At 43.2% G+C, this 14,009-nt stretch overlaps 1 protein-coding gene across 1 annotated transcript; it reads right to left on the bottom strand.

The window, feature by feature from the left end:
* Window positions 1-11,337: 11,337 nt before the first annotated feature.
* On the bottom strand, window positions 11,338-13,802 carry mafba (MAF bZIP transcription factor Ba). Its single transcript, XM_030734540.1, has one exon. It carries the CDS (start codon window positions 13,367-13,369, stop codon window positions 12,143-12,145), a length of 1,227 nt encoding a protein of 408 aa, XP_030590400.1. The 5' UTR covers window positions 13,370-13,802; the 3' UTR covers window positions 11,338-12,142.
* Between the last annotated feature and the right edge of the window lie 207 nt (window positions 13,803-14,009).

Here is a 14,009-nt window from a genome sequence, read left to right as displayed (position 1 = left end):
CACACACACACACACACACACACACACACACACACACAGAGACACACAAATCCCACCACACCCCAAAAGCTTGCCAACCCATATGGCTTGGGGATAATAAACCGAACAGCCAGCAACACGTCTCCTGTGCTCTCGAGCCAGGCAAGCCAAAGGAATGCACATCCCTCCAGTTCACTCCCTCTCTTTATCGGCCTCCCTCTCTTTTTTTTCTTTCTGTCTGTTTGTCATTCTCTGTCTTTTCCTTCTCGATTCTGAGAAACTGAGTAAAGGACCCTCTGTTAAAGTGAGGAGGTATGTGTCTGAGCGTATGTTGGCATCCAAAAGTGTGTGTTTGTGTGTGTGAGGTGTGCCAAAGAAACCAGTCTGACGAGTCTGTGAAGAGCTTGCCCTTGGGATGGAGGGAACAGGGGAAGTGGGATGGAAAAAGGGAGGGAGCGTAAGGATGAAATGAAAAGGAAAATAAACAGTTATGTATAGGAGTGCAGGATAAAGAGAGAGAAATTCGGGAAGGAGGGAGAGTTACAATTACATTTCCTTTCTAATCACTTATTCTAAAGTGCCAAATGTGAATGTGACCAAACCCACGTGCCTTGTTTCGTCCAGCCCCCCCACACACCCCCACCCCCCGGTCTCTTCTCAGGCCTCCCACCTCTCTGTTTCTCTGTGGTGCAGTGGGACAACGAGCAAGGCCTGCGGCAGGAGTGCTAAGCCTGGGCCTGGATTTGGAGCACGACTGCTCTTGGTTGAGCAGGATCCAGGCCCCCTGAGGGCTGAGGGGTGGGAGCGGAGGGTGGAGGGTGGGGAGTGGGGTGAGGGAGGTAGGGCAGAGAGGGAGGAGAGCAGAGGCAGCAAGCAGTACAGTTCTGGATCACCTTCAAAGAGCTCCAATCCCAGTGGAGAGACTGGATTCCTCTGCGGAGAGAGAGGGAGGGTATGGAGGGAGAGGGGAGAAAGAGGGGGAAAGAAGTGGGAGACAAGAGACAGGGGGGAAAGTATTAAAAGAGAAAGGAAAGAAGTGGTTTGGGTTGTAACTTTTTTTCCCCACTCTTTCACTGTCTTTCTCCCTCCCTCTCTCTCTCTCTGAAGCGTGCATGCACTTGCCCTTCAGACAGAGGGCTATACTGAGATGATCTATCTGTGTGCTGGAGCGGGGAGACATGAGAAATCTGGCCCGCACAAAAGCTTCGTTGTGTCTCTCTGGAGCTTCCTTTAGGGGCATCATGTGTGTATGGCTGTATTTGAGTGTGAAAAGGATGAGTAAGAGTTTACCTTCTCAAGCCCCCCCACCTCTAAAAGGTACTCCTGATGCAGGCATGCACACAGACTCCTAGATATGCCTCCAGAAATCCAAGGACATTGCAGATTGCCACCTAGGCATCTTATTCTTGTTCATGTGGTGGATGACTTTCAAGCTCTGAACCTATAAGCCTCTTATGGAACGCAAGAGTGTGTGACAGTTTGGGAAACCTCAGATTTGTTCCATTGGAGTTGTGCATGTACACTTTTTGTGAATTTGGGGCCAAATAGTACACTTCATAGTTTGTGCAGGCAGGAGTGTGTGTTTCTCTGTGTGCATCAGTGACAGACCTTCATCCTGAGTCTGGGTCAGCAGTTTGTTTAGCGTCAATTAGAGGCTCTGTGTTCCTCAACGCAAGCGTGAAGGGAGAATTAACGTGCAGTGGCACATTCCCATCAGTGTGTTATTACACACAGCACCTCAGCTGCCAGAGTGCAAGCATGTGTCTTTGTGTGTGTGTGTGTGTGTGTGTGTGTGTGTGTGTGTGTGTGTGTGTGTGTGTGTGTGTGTGTGTGTGTGTGTGTGTGTGTATGAGCATGCACATATGTGTGCGTTCATAGGTAAATGATTCAAATTCAGAAAGCACTTTTTCGTTTTTCTTTCCTCCCTCTCTGTCTTCTTCTCCTTGCTTTGCACTCCCCTCCTCTTTCAAGGACTATGGTCTGACCACAGCCATTTCCCTTAGTCTCTTCCTTTCCTAGCAACACACAGCACATAGTTTCCATAGAACTTGCATTTAATTGGAGGGAAGATATATAGATATTGGAGAAAGTGTCTTGTAAAGACAACTGGATTTAAAGATTCCGTTTTGTTCAGAGGCAATCTGAAGAACACATGTTCATTGCTTCATTGGCTCTGATGCAGATCTATTGAAGGCATGTTGACTGCTCTACATAAAATGGAGTTTGAAAAGTGACTTTTATCTTGTAAACAATATTACAGATGAGACAGGCATATTTATCATCAATGAAACGCTAATGTAATTACATTATCTTGTGCTGCTGTCTTTTTTTTTTTAACCGCCATATTTTGTGCAACAAATAATCATTGTTTAACTCAATAATTCACAGTGATCCCTTATTTAATTCTTCTGATCTAGTATACACTTATCAGATAATATTAGACGCAAAACAGTTGCTTAAAAGTTTTATATTGTCTGATTAAGACCATAATCTTTGAGGCTTAACAGATAACTATCCTCTGTCATCCTGAAGCCAGTGTTTTAATGCCCAAACTCTTTCTGGTTTTATTCATTTACAAGTTGACTCAAAAGGTTACCTTGTTTTATGAATGTATGACTGTAATAAACAGGTTCAAAGGTGTTATCTAATGCAGATTTGCCCCCAGACTGTAGAAGCTTGAAAAGTTCAGCCTTACGCTTTAGATTTTTTTTAGTTCTCCCCAGCTATCTGTACAAAACAAACTTATCAAATGTGCAAGTTGTAACCTGTTAACATGCCAAAACAAGTACTAAAATATATCTGTGTGCAGTGTATTCAAACATATTTGATCACTCTAGTTTCAATATTAAATAATAACATTGCTTATTAAGGAGTATTATTTATATTTTAGCATGAAAATGAGCCTGAATTTGGTCCAAATGCCTCCAGGTTCTGTTGGCCTTGGGCCAGGCTGCAGACCTTAAATGCCTTCATAGTCAATGTTATTAACAGCTCTGTCTAAAAAAAACCAGCCAGTATCATACTCCTCACAGCATTTAGAGATATCATCACATCCTGACATGTTAATAGAAGCATTGTTTTTTTTTGGTTTTTTTTCTGAAAATGCTTCCAAGAAAGATATTCATCATTCACGAACATTCAGCTTTATTATGTTAGAAGTGATTAGAGCATGCCTAACCCTCTTAGGGATTACTGGGTTGAATCTTTGCCAGGAAATGTGCCACACACGGGCACAATGTTGCCAGAATTCCTCAGTTAGGCAGTATACATGTTTCTTCTATTCTTACTCTGATTACACTCTCTGCATAAATATGGAATATAGTTTCATTGCTTTTGTGTCTTTTTTGTGTTATTTGACAGGGGATAGGATGTCAGTCGGCTGCTGCCAGGAGAAAGGTTTCCTGTCTTTGCCAAGGTATGCCCTCCTCCCTCTCTCTCATGTGGAGCAAGGCTCTATACTTGCTTGTAAATAGTGAGATAAGTGTGGTTTACTCGTCGCCAGGGTGTAAGGTGCACTCAGCACCGCCCGGACTTGTCTGTGCCAAAACCCAACAGGGGTGTAATTACCTGAGACTGGGTCAGCACTTTATCCTTGGTAAAAATACCTGCCTACTTATAGAAGGGGACTAGAGAGGGCAGCTCTGTGCAATGGGAAGTCTGTCTTCACACATTCAGCCAAATGCCCCTCAGTATTGGGAAATTCTCTGGTAGTTTCTCTGCTTCTGCCTTTAGAGGAGTTATATAGCATTAATTACCATTTTATCATGGGGACTTCTGCCATTTGCCTTTGCGGTGGACTGACCTACAAAACAGTGAGACATACGTCCAATGTTCCACTCTACCTCTAACTGCAGCCGACTTTCAGCCTAGTACCTTTCCACATTCGCTGAATTCCCCCACTCCGCCCCTTTCACGCCACATCTGTCTCTCTGCCCTCCGAGTCAAGGACAGAAAGGGCCAAGCAGACATGGAGAGGACAGCTCTGCACCAATCAGGAGACAGAGAGAGCTTGTGTCAATTAAATGGTATGTGCTTATGCCGCAAATCACAGACACATGTTCCTTCTCCCCTCCCACCCTGTGGCTGTTGCCTCTCTTCTCCACCACCTAATGCAGCGTAATCATCCTCATTACCTAATGAGACCCTACTGTACACCCCCCCACACCCCCCACCCAACACACATATGTATAAAGAGCAGCCACATGCTCATGAAAAACACCATAGTCAATGCAATACACAACCATCTGAACCTCTGCCACACTGTCAACAGAGTAGCTCTGAGTGCCACAACATTGTAAAGCCTCTAATGCTTCAGTAATACTATTGTATTGTGTATTATCAACAGGACAGTGAGCACTGAATTAGGCTGGCAGCTGGGGAGGGGAGAAACCCCTCATTAGCTCCCTTCAATGTATCTACTTCCCCTAATCGCTTACAATAACATAATCTCTTTAAAAGTGCTGCAGCTTAAGTCCAATCTGCCCTAAACCTGACACGTGATTGAGGTCAATCCTCAGTAAACCCCCAACTGTGGGGTCCCAAGAACTCCCACCCATCTTAGCTGCAGTACACTATGAGCAGGTATGTATTTTTGGCTAACACTGTGCAGCATATTCCACAGTTGTACTGCTTTATACCGACTCAGATGTCTCTCTCCACGGCTAACTTCTTATGTACCTGAAGTGAGACAGAGCACAGCCAACCTCCTTCTTGTGTGCATGATCCCAGTGCAGTTTGTATCCTTTTCACAGCCTCGGTTTTCTCTAATCCTAGTAGAGGAGACCCATTATGCCCTTTTTTATTTTTTTGATGTTTTTCCATAGTGTCTCTTGCCTACAAACCACTTACAGATGTTGGCAGCAGGGAGCGTTGTGGCAACTCCAAACGAGGAAATCTAAATAGAGATCAGGCTGTAAAATAAAAAAGAAGGCCAAGCGAAAGAGAAAACAAGGGTAAAAGCAAGAAAGCAAATGCGAGAATGAGGTGAATGGGTTAAAGAGAAAGTAGAAAGGATTAGTATGGAATTAGTAAAGAAAGGAAGAAAAATACTATGCATGTATGAGCAGCGATATTTTTATGACTGTTTTTTTAGATTTGTCAGTGGAGCTTTCATAATTTGCCCCAGTTTGAATCTTTGTATTTATCTCCCAAACAGAAGACAAACAGAGGCAGTAACAAATACAAAGGTATGGCACAACGGTGGTATACTTAAAGGAAGATTAGGTTACAGTAGAAATATTATTGGCCAAAGAGGCAGCTACTGTAACAGGAAACACACACACATTCGGCAAACTACTCCAGCCTTTCAGTACCTGATAATGAACCCCGTTAAAATTCTATATGGTTCAAAACCACAGCTTCATATTCACCTTTCCAGTTGCTGCTCCCTTGGCATGTTTTCATATTAAATTGCATTTTATAACATATATAAATAACCAGTACCAGCTGGAATTTACTGGTGCATACTGGAAAATAAGCTGGCTGGGCTGAAATAGGCTTGGTCTGATCTGTGGAGGCGGCTCCATGTTACCTCCCTCCACCTGTTTTACAGGAAGTAGCCTTGTCCCGGTGGATCAGAGAGGAAATGTGCTGAAATGCTACATCCTGCTCCCAGCTTAGGGTCACAGTTCAGTATAGCTAATTCTTATTACATCCAGACACCTGCTAGGGAGAAACAGAACGCCGAGAGTGAGGGATAGAGGGAGAAGTGGCGGTGTGTTTGCAGCCACTCCCTGAATGGTGATTGTAAAAATGAGTGACCTGTCTCTCTCATCTTGCCTCTCTCCCCCCATCCTCCTCCTCTCTCCCCCTGCACTTTATTTATTAATGGATCCATTCAATTATTTACCTCACATCTTGGGGCGACAACAGGCCAGAGCACAGTACATAAGGTGGGGATGATAGAGTAGACATGCACGACACACAGATGCAAGACAGTTAAGTTCTCAGTAGAGTTAACTGACAACAGTAAACTGGCTAAAGGCAAATAATTCTCAAACAATTCATTTGATTTAGATTTTCTTTTAGCTTGTTCTATCAATTAGTAGAAATCACAGTTTCCTGGGGCTCAAGAGGATATTTTTAAATAGCCTGTTTTGTCTAAACGTTGGTGTAAAACTCAATAATCACTAATCAATATCACAAATAATCAGTATTTATCTAAGCATAAGATTTATAGTTGGAAAAGAAAATGTTTTGCATTTTTGTGGATAAACAACATTTCAGCATTAGGAATGAATACAATTTTGATACTTTTGTGTTTTTCGTGACTTGATATTTTCAATTCAGTGGCGTTTAATGCAGGACTTTGCAGTGTTACTACTTAAGCGGAGGATCTTGAATTCTTCCTCCACCAGCGGTTTTCAGTGAAAGCCAGCAGTACTTAAACAGCAACACATTCCACTTACATGACCCGGTGACATGCGGTCTGTATACCTTTAAAAGTTACTACAGCATCCTGTTTGCAGTAGAGGTTGAAGGCTCAAACATATCATTGACCGCTCTGTGTCTGCTCTTATCTTCTCTCTCTGGCCTTATCCCCGCAGTGGCCAGACATGGATCAATCCCACCCGGAATTGGGTTTCACATCCCGGAAGCAGAGATGTACACATGGGTCACTTTCATCGACTCACTGCGGCCATGGCCATAGGTATCCATCATACAGACCATTGACTGGTTGTGACCATGAAGGTAGAAATTCATCACAAAAAGAGACTGTGGTTGATGAGGTCAGTGGAAAGAAGTAGCTCTTTCCAGCCTACAGCCAGGTGAAAATGGAGCCCTTGACGTATTATCACTTATGTTCGTGTAATTACAGCACAACATGAATGTATTAGTATTTGGAAAAGCATATATTTTATGTCAAGTCACTGTGCCTTTATGATTTAGTTGATTTGTGTGTGTGAGCATGTCCGTGTGCATGGTCACATGATTTGAGGAAATATATTTCTGCTATCTCTGTGCTATCTGTCCAAGGAATGATGTCATGTGTGTGTGTGTGTGTGTGTTTGTTATTATTTAAGAATGTGCATCTGTGTGTGGTTTTGTATTTGCATGCATGATGCATAACATACTGAAGATGAATAACAGATGCTGTGATGCTGTCGCGATCCGAACTCCAGACTTGGCTGGCCCAGGCTGAGGATTGAAGGGGAGAAGATGAAGGGAAGGATGACGAACGAGATGTGGGAGAGATGAGGAGAAGATGCTGAAGACTGATTGCCACTGACTCGCGTCCAGTGTGCTGATAACTGGGAGATCCCCTCAGCGTGTTTGGGAAAAAAAAGCAAACATTTTCAGTGCCAAGAAGAGTCTGACAACACTAAAGAGGAAAGCAGAAAATAAAGAGATGAAACAACACATTTCTTTCATCTCCCTATTCTCAAATATATTTGTTTTGGCAGGTAAATACTAACACAGCCACACTTAAAAAAAAAGAGAAAAAAAATCTCAGTAACCGTGTGTGTGAGAGTGTGTGTGTGTCCCTTGAAAATAGGAAATCACTGTGATTTAGAGTAGCAGGAAAGTAACGTCCAATTACTGTGAATGGACTGCTAGTGTGGAAGTGGGCTGGACTGCTTGTGCATGTGTGTCTCTGCATATGAACAGTATATGAAATGGGATTTAATCCAAATTTAAATTAATGAAAATGATAACACATAAAAAGCTCAATCCATGCAAGTGGTAATTAAAAATAACTACACGTGGTTCTGTCAGTGGGGCAGGGTATGGTAAAATTAGCAAAAAAAAAAAAAAAAAAGAGAAAAAGAAAAAAGATCACTTTCTTTTTATTTCCAAATGATGAAAGATGTAAATGAGTTCATGGTTTAAGTTCAAGTCTGTATAGAGGAAGCAGCAGTGTGCACACACACTTCAGTGACTTTAAAATGCCTGCAGCCAGGTTGAGGCTAATGCTTGAAGAGCTTATAAAAGGAGCTGGCCTGCTATAGCTGACTGGAGCATAAAAATACTGTGAGATCCGGGCGATGAACAGAAGTGGGCCGCGTTTGAGGCTTCTGTCCCGGACTCCTCACTGCTGGCGTTGCTGATGCAAGGAGCTGAAGGTGGAGGCTGGCAGAGCAGGCTGAATGCAGATAGGATCTCTGTGGGGGGGCGTGAATGTGTGATTGGAGACTAAAATCATTACAGTACGCCTGGTCCCTGTGTCCTTGGCTCTTCCGCTGAGCTGAGGCTGATGCTTTCTTATAGTTTCAACCTCTGCCTTTTTCTCTCATACATTTTTATCCTTTATCCAATTTTCGCTATGCATTTCTGTGAAATACACACTAACAGTTCCCAATAAAACACGCTCTTCAAAAAATGTTAAATCACTTTCTGTAGGCAAGAATATGATAAAAAAAAAGAGATGTTATCTCTGCAGTGTGTTAATGCACATAAAATGCAGTCAGTAATCATGTGACCTGTGGTAGTGCAGCAAAATAGCGTAATAACACACTCACTTTTTTAGACATAAATCAAATTGCCATAATATTTTTTAGGATCAGCTTTTTTTTTATGTCCTCCAATATTGATGCATTGCTTTTCAGAGTCATCATACATGTGGTGGAAATAGAATTTAAGCCTCTGCAATGAAGTTGTCAGACTTCGTCACGTATTTGATATTAGTGCTCGATTATTTGTCTCTGTGAGCCTCGCGAGCGCTTTCAGACTCTTTCCCTTTTCTTTTCCTTTCTTTGCATCCAGCAGAGTTTCACACATATGTTGAGTGCTGAAGTCATAATATAATTCTCTACATAACTTGTTTAGGTCTGACTCACTCATGAAGTGACTTTTTATGAAAAATCTGGAAAAAAAGAGTAGGATTACAGGATAAGCCTAATCACTTGTTTTTGTTATTTTCAATTACTATCACATATTATAGGCCTCTTTCCTCTGGTTGACCCCAGATGCACTCATGCCCCCAGGCTGCTGGTGGCTGTTCAGAGAGAGAGAGAGAGAGAGAGAGAGAGAGAGAGAGAGAGAGAGAGAGAGAGAGAGAGAGGGGTGAATGTAAACTACACTCGCTTTCCTTGAGTCTCATTGGTTGATTCCTTCCTAGCGGTTTTGTCCTTGAGAATGTGCAGACATGGGGCAGATAATGTTCTGACACCAGAAACTCTAGACCAGGACCAGATCAACACTTACTCCCTTCTTCTTCTGCTTCTCTGCTTCTATTACCATACTATCAGGAGGCGCAGATTGCGGAGTGGCAGAGCTGTTGATATTTTTGTGCGTAAAAATCACGAGCGTGTTTTTATTTAGTTTGTTTTAAGGCGAATCAGTAAAATACCTGAACTGTATATTTTGTTCAAGTGTTTGCATGCAGCAGTAATCAGAAGGAAGACAGGCTTCTGAGGCATTTCAAGTGTGGTGACACATGCAATAATAAATGCCATTACCATTAACCGTAAAAATATCACCCCCGCAGGCGCGCACAAGGGATTATTTTGAAACTGAGGCCTGGTTCAGCGCATTAGTCGACAGGGTCAGACTTTTTTTTTTTTTTTAATATTCAAATTTTGTAAGAACCAGCTAGATTTAGCCATTAAGTGTATTCACAGCCATGCACGGCGAAAATGAAAATTATTTTAAATCTGAGGTTTTCCATCTCTTCTCCGGTATATTGCAAGGTCAAAGATCTCCTTTTACGGTGCGCTCTTGTGACGGCGGTGTTTCTGCAGAAGTCAGCATGCCAGCAGAGCAGCGTGTAGGCTATAGGAATCTCCCTGCAGCGGCACATAAGCTGCCAGACCCGGTGATCTAATCACTGCAGGCCAGTAGGCTTTAGTCCAAAGTTTTCACTTCGTTTTTACGTCTGAAAATAAAATTAAGTCCAAGTGCAAATGAAACGCAAACGGTTTCGTCGGTGCAAATTAGCTCTTAAAAGGAAATAATTATTATTATTTATGATTTCCCGGAACTGAGCAAACTTTTTTTTATTACTGTTCTTACTGTCATCACACTTCATGGGAGCATTAATTGCCGCTAATATGTTGTTAATATGACGCAGTGATTTACTCACAGATCTTTCCATGACGGCAGGGGAAAAAAAGTCCGAGAGGTAATTATTGCCATTTCAATGACTTTAATAAGCAAAATAGGAAACAATTTCTTCCAAAAACAACAAAAAAAGACATAACAGAAACCAGCCTGAATGGAACAGTTCAAATTTAAGTGTTACTATTATTTATATAAACAGGATTGAAAGTTGATCCCCATCATCGCCAAGTACATGAAATTGGTGAAAACAAAACAACAACCCGCTGCTGCAGTTTCAGTTCGATTTCAACACAGTTGAATCAGAAACAAACCAAAGATTGTTAAATGCATGACTTTTCAACAACAGTTTCAATGCAAGCACCATGCTTAATCGATATGATCTGACAGTTTAATTTAAATCATTAAAATAAAAACTTTAACTATGCATCTGGCCAGCAGAACCAGAATAATCAAATAATAATAAAACAAAGACAAAAAAAGTATTACATAACATAGACACTGTTTTCATTTTGAGACTTTGCACAACCTGGATCCCCTTTTTTACTGACCGGCAGAAAAAAAATCAGGAAAAACATAGAACATTAATATTCACACTTTCTATCAAAATATTTGTGTTATCTAAATCTTAACTGCAATTGTTTTCTAAATATTGCGTAAAAAATAAATCATCAACATCTGTCCCAATGAAAAAAAATGCTACAGGTGGCCGCCAATTATGGTGAGAGATATTTGGTTTTGATTGGGTCTAATGAGTTTAGAAATGCAGATAACACTTTTTTTTCTTGAATCTGCGCAAGAAAAGCTACACTGTATTAAAATAGCAAAGTATTAATACACACAGTATCTGTTTAGAATCTTCGCTTTCGGTGCAGTAGAGTTGAAACGCCGTAATCTGGTTTGAATAATATTGTGGTCACATGTTTCTCTCCTCTGCCTCACGTAACATGCGTCCTAAATACGACTCCAAAAGTTTGCACTGAGGCCTGCCTTTAATATTAATACAGTATTACATCATAGTATGTCTTCCTGGAGGGAGGTCTGCACAAAATTCAAAATGAAAAACTCGCAAATCATTATCCAAAAGTGCACTTGACACATAGTTTTGCTGTATTTAAATGCAACTGGAAAAATGCACTCCTCTTTCAATCAATACCCAAAATGATAAAAACAAAATCATAACAAATGAGTGAAATAAAAACACAACACACAGAAAGAAGTTCAAACCAGCCTCCTCAATCTTGTTGTGCAGTTTTGCGGTTGCATAATATTTACAAGCCCCAAAAGAAACCCACACCATGATGCTGCACCGCCAGTCCTGCTGTTCTGTCCCCGCTGCATTCCCCCCCCCCCCCCCCCAAAAAAAAACAAAAAAAACAATGGAGAAGCGCAGATCAACAACATGCTCTTAATATACACGAGAAGATGAAGGTACAAAATAGAAATTATTACCGTACATGTCCAGCATGCAGGATTAATATTTAATGCAGATTTTTTTTTTTTTATTTTCAATATATATTCGAATATAACCAAGCAGGCAATAAATCAATGAGATGTTGCATAAAATGTCCCCTCCCGTGACGGTTTCGTAGACGGAAGTTAAATTTGCATAAAGTGGTGTCCCGTTTTTTGGAGATTTTCTCGGGCCCACTTGTCGAATGTGAGTCTCGTGAGTTGCAGGCAGTGAGGCCGGGCCTGCTTGTTGTTGTTTCATAACAATGTCAGCAAAATTACAACTACCTTGCCGCCATCCCACACTACTTACAGATGATTTGAAAGCTGGATCCTCGAATGAGAAAAAAAAATAAAAAATAAAAAGTTCATCAGCCGCTCCTCTTCTTTGAAGAAGAAGAAGAAGAAAAAAGTCTCTTCACTACAAGCAACTAATCTACAAAGATGCTGCGACTGATCAGACACTCTACATTGCTCTTTGTATCTCAGTTGACACGTGGATGGTGAGATGATTATATATGAGAATACTATTTGATGGATTACTCTTCTAATATGAATATAATTGTTACCGTTATTAGTATAATCAAACAGTATGGGAGGTGTGGATTATTATCGTTTGCTCATCAGCAAAGTCAGAAAGTAAAGGTGGGGGGTGGAGGGGGGGAGAGTTTGTTTTTTGGGGGGTGGGTGATTCACAAGAAAAGGCTATGACAACTCACATGAAAAACTCTGGTGATGAAGGGGTGTCACTGGTTGAGCCAGCCTCGCGGAACCCGTTATTGGTCCCTGACCCCGTCAGTTTCTCACACTTGAGTTTGTAGGCGTCCCTCTCCCTCGCCAGCCGGGTGATCTCCGCCTTCAGCTGCTCCACCTGGTTCAGCAGCTGCGTCTTCTCGTTCTCCAGCACGTGCTTCTGCTGCACCCGCTTGAACCGGCAGGACTGAGCGTAGCCCCGGTTCTTCAGGGTCCTCCTCTTCTGCTTGAGACGGATGACCTCGTCCTTGCTGAAGCCCCGTAGGTGTCTGTTGAGCTCCCTCACCGACATGGATACCAGCTGCTCGTCGGAGAAACGGTCCTCCACGTTGAGTCCGCCCCCGGAGCTGTGGTGCGCTGCTGACTGGCTCAAGTGGCCGTGCGGATGGTGATGATGATGGTGACGATGATGGTGGAGCGGCTGGTGGGACTCTGGGGAGACCGGGGATGGACTGTCGGGGTCCTGGCTGTGGTGATGATGATGCTGGCTATGTGGGTGGCTGTGTCCGCCCGGGTGCCCGGAAAGTTCCTCGGCATGGTGCGGGATGCCCCCCGCATAGGGGTGATGATGTTGCTGGCTGTGGCCGTGATGGCTGTGGTGGTGATGCGGGCCCCTGTAGCCCTCGAAAGCTCCTTGCTGCTGCAGCTGCTGTTGGACGTGCGGAGGCGGAGGGTGGCCGTGAGCTGTCGCTCCAATCAAGGCCTCCACTGCGTCCTCTGGGGTCAGGCTTAGCGTCTGCGGGTCTATCTGCTGGTGGTACCCGTTGTTCGGCATCCAGTACAGCTCCTCCAGGTGGTTTTTCTGCTCTGTGGGACTGAAGCTGGGTGAGGAGGGCACCGAGCTGCAGGGTGTACTGATAGGGGTTGAAGACACAGAGCCTTGGGGTTGGAGACGGTTACACTGGCGCACCCCATTGCGATCCAGCCCGGCCAGGCCTTCCTTCTTCACGTCAAACTTCATCAGGTCAAAATCATTCACATATTCCAGAGCCAGAGGACTGCTGGGCAGCTCCGGCCCCATGCTCAGCTCTGCGCTCATGTTGTTGTCGCGACTCTTTTGCAGATATGCAAAAGTACTGGCAAGCGTCGCAAAAACTGACTTATTAATCAGCGTCTCTTCTCTCCTTTCTTGTTTCATGCAATAGTTCTTTTGGCTCCTCCACCGCTGTGCACTGACTTGCTGTAGCATGAAACAGCGTGTGGTTGGTGGAAAAAAAGGAAAATGAAAAAAAAAAAAAAAGTCGTGGAGGAAAACTTTCAGACTACTGCTCTGCACACGATTTGCGTCATATAGCCTACTTCTGCAGGGATAATCTGGCAGAGAGACCAGGCAGGAGGTAGAAAGCTGTGCGTCTCAGTGCAAAAGTAAAACCCCAGTCACTCCAGTATTTAAAAAAAAAATAAACATAAATAATAATATTAAAAGAAATACCACGTTAATTCGCTGAGACGGGCACCAGTCCTCGTTGCAACTTCTTGGTTGTAAGTCCCTTTTTTCTCCAGGAAAATAAAAGGAGCAGTGTAAATAGGGCGTCTGATTTTCGCTGAGAAGCAGCTTTTCCAGCTCTGCACCGCAGAGATTCAAAGGCTCGCCTCTCTCACTCTCTCCACTCTCTGGTATCCAGCAGACTGCGCTTGAAGCCAGCCCGACTCTTTATATTTATAGCGCAAGGTGACGTCGAGAAGGGCTGGATCGGTAGCACTCAGTTCTCCAATGGGAGCGGGACTCTGCGCTGAAACAGAGGAAGAGAAGGAAGAGAGGGACAGAGGAGAGGAGGGCGGTCGATTCAGTCTTGACAGCTACAGTCAGATGACCGACTTCCCTAAAA

Source organism: Archocentrus centrarchus, chromosome 7 (assembly GCF_007364275.1).
Source record: "Archocentrus centrarchus isolate MPI-CPG fArcCen1 chromosome 7, fArcCen1, whole genome shotgun sequence".
Lineage (NCBI taxonomy): Eukaryota > Metazoa > Chordata > Actinopteri > Cichliformes > Cichlidae > Archocentrus > Archocentrus centrarchus.
Note: the sequence above shows the minus strand (reverse complement) of the source record. Positions and strands in the feature narration are given on the sequence as shown.

Excerpts from the sequence above, each read along its gene's own strand:
- mafba (XM_030734540.1), bottom strand. The coding sequence starts at position 13,369 with ATGCTACAGCAAGTCAGTGCACAGCGGTGGAGGAGCCAAAAGAACTAT.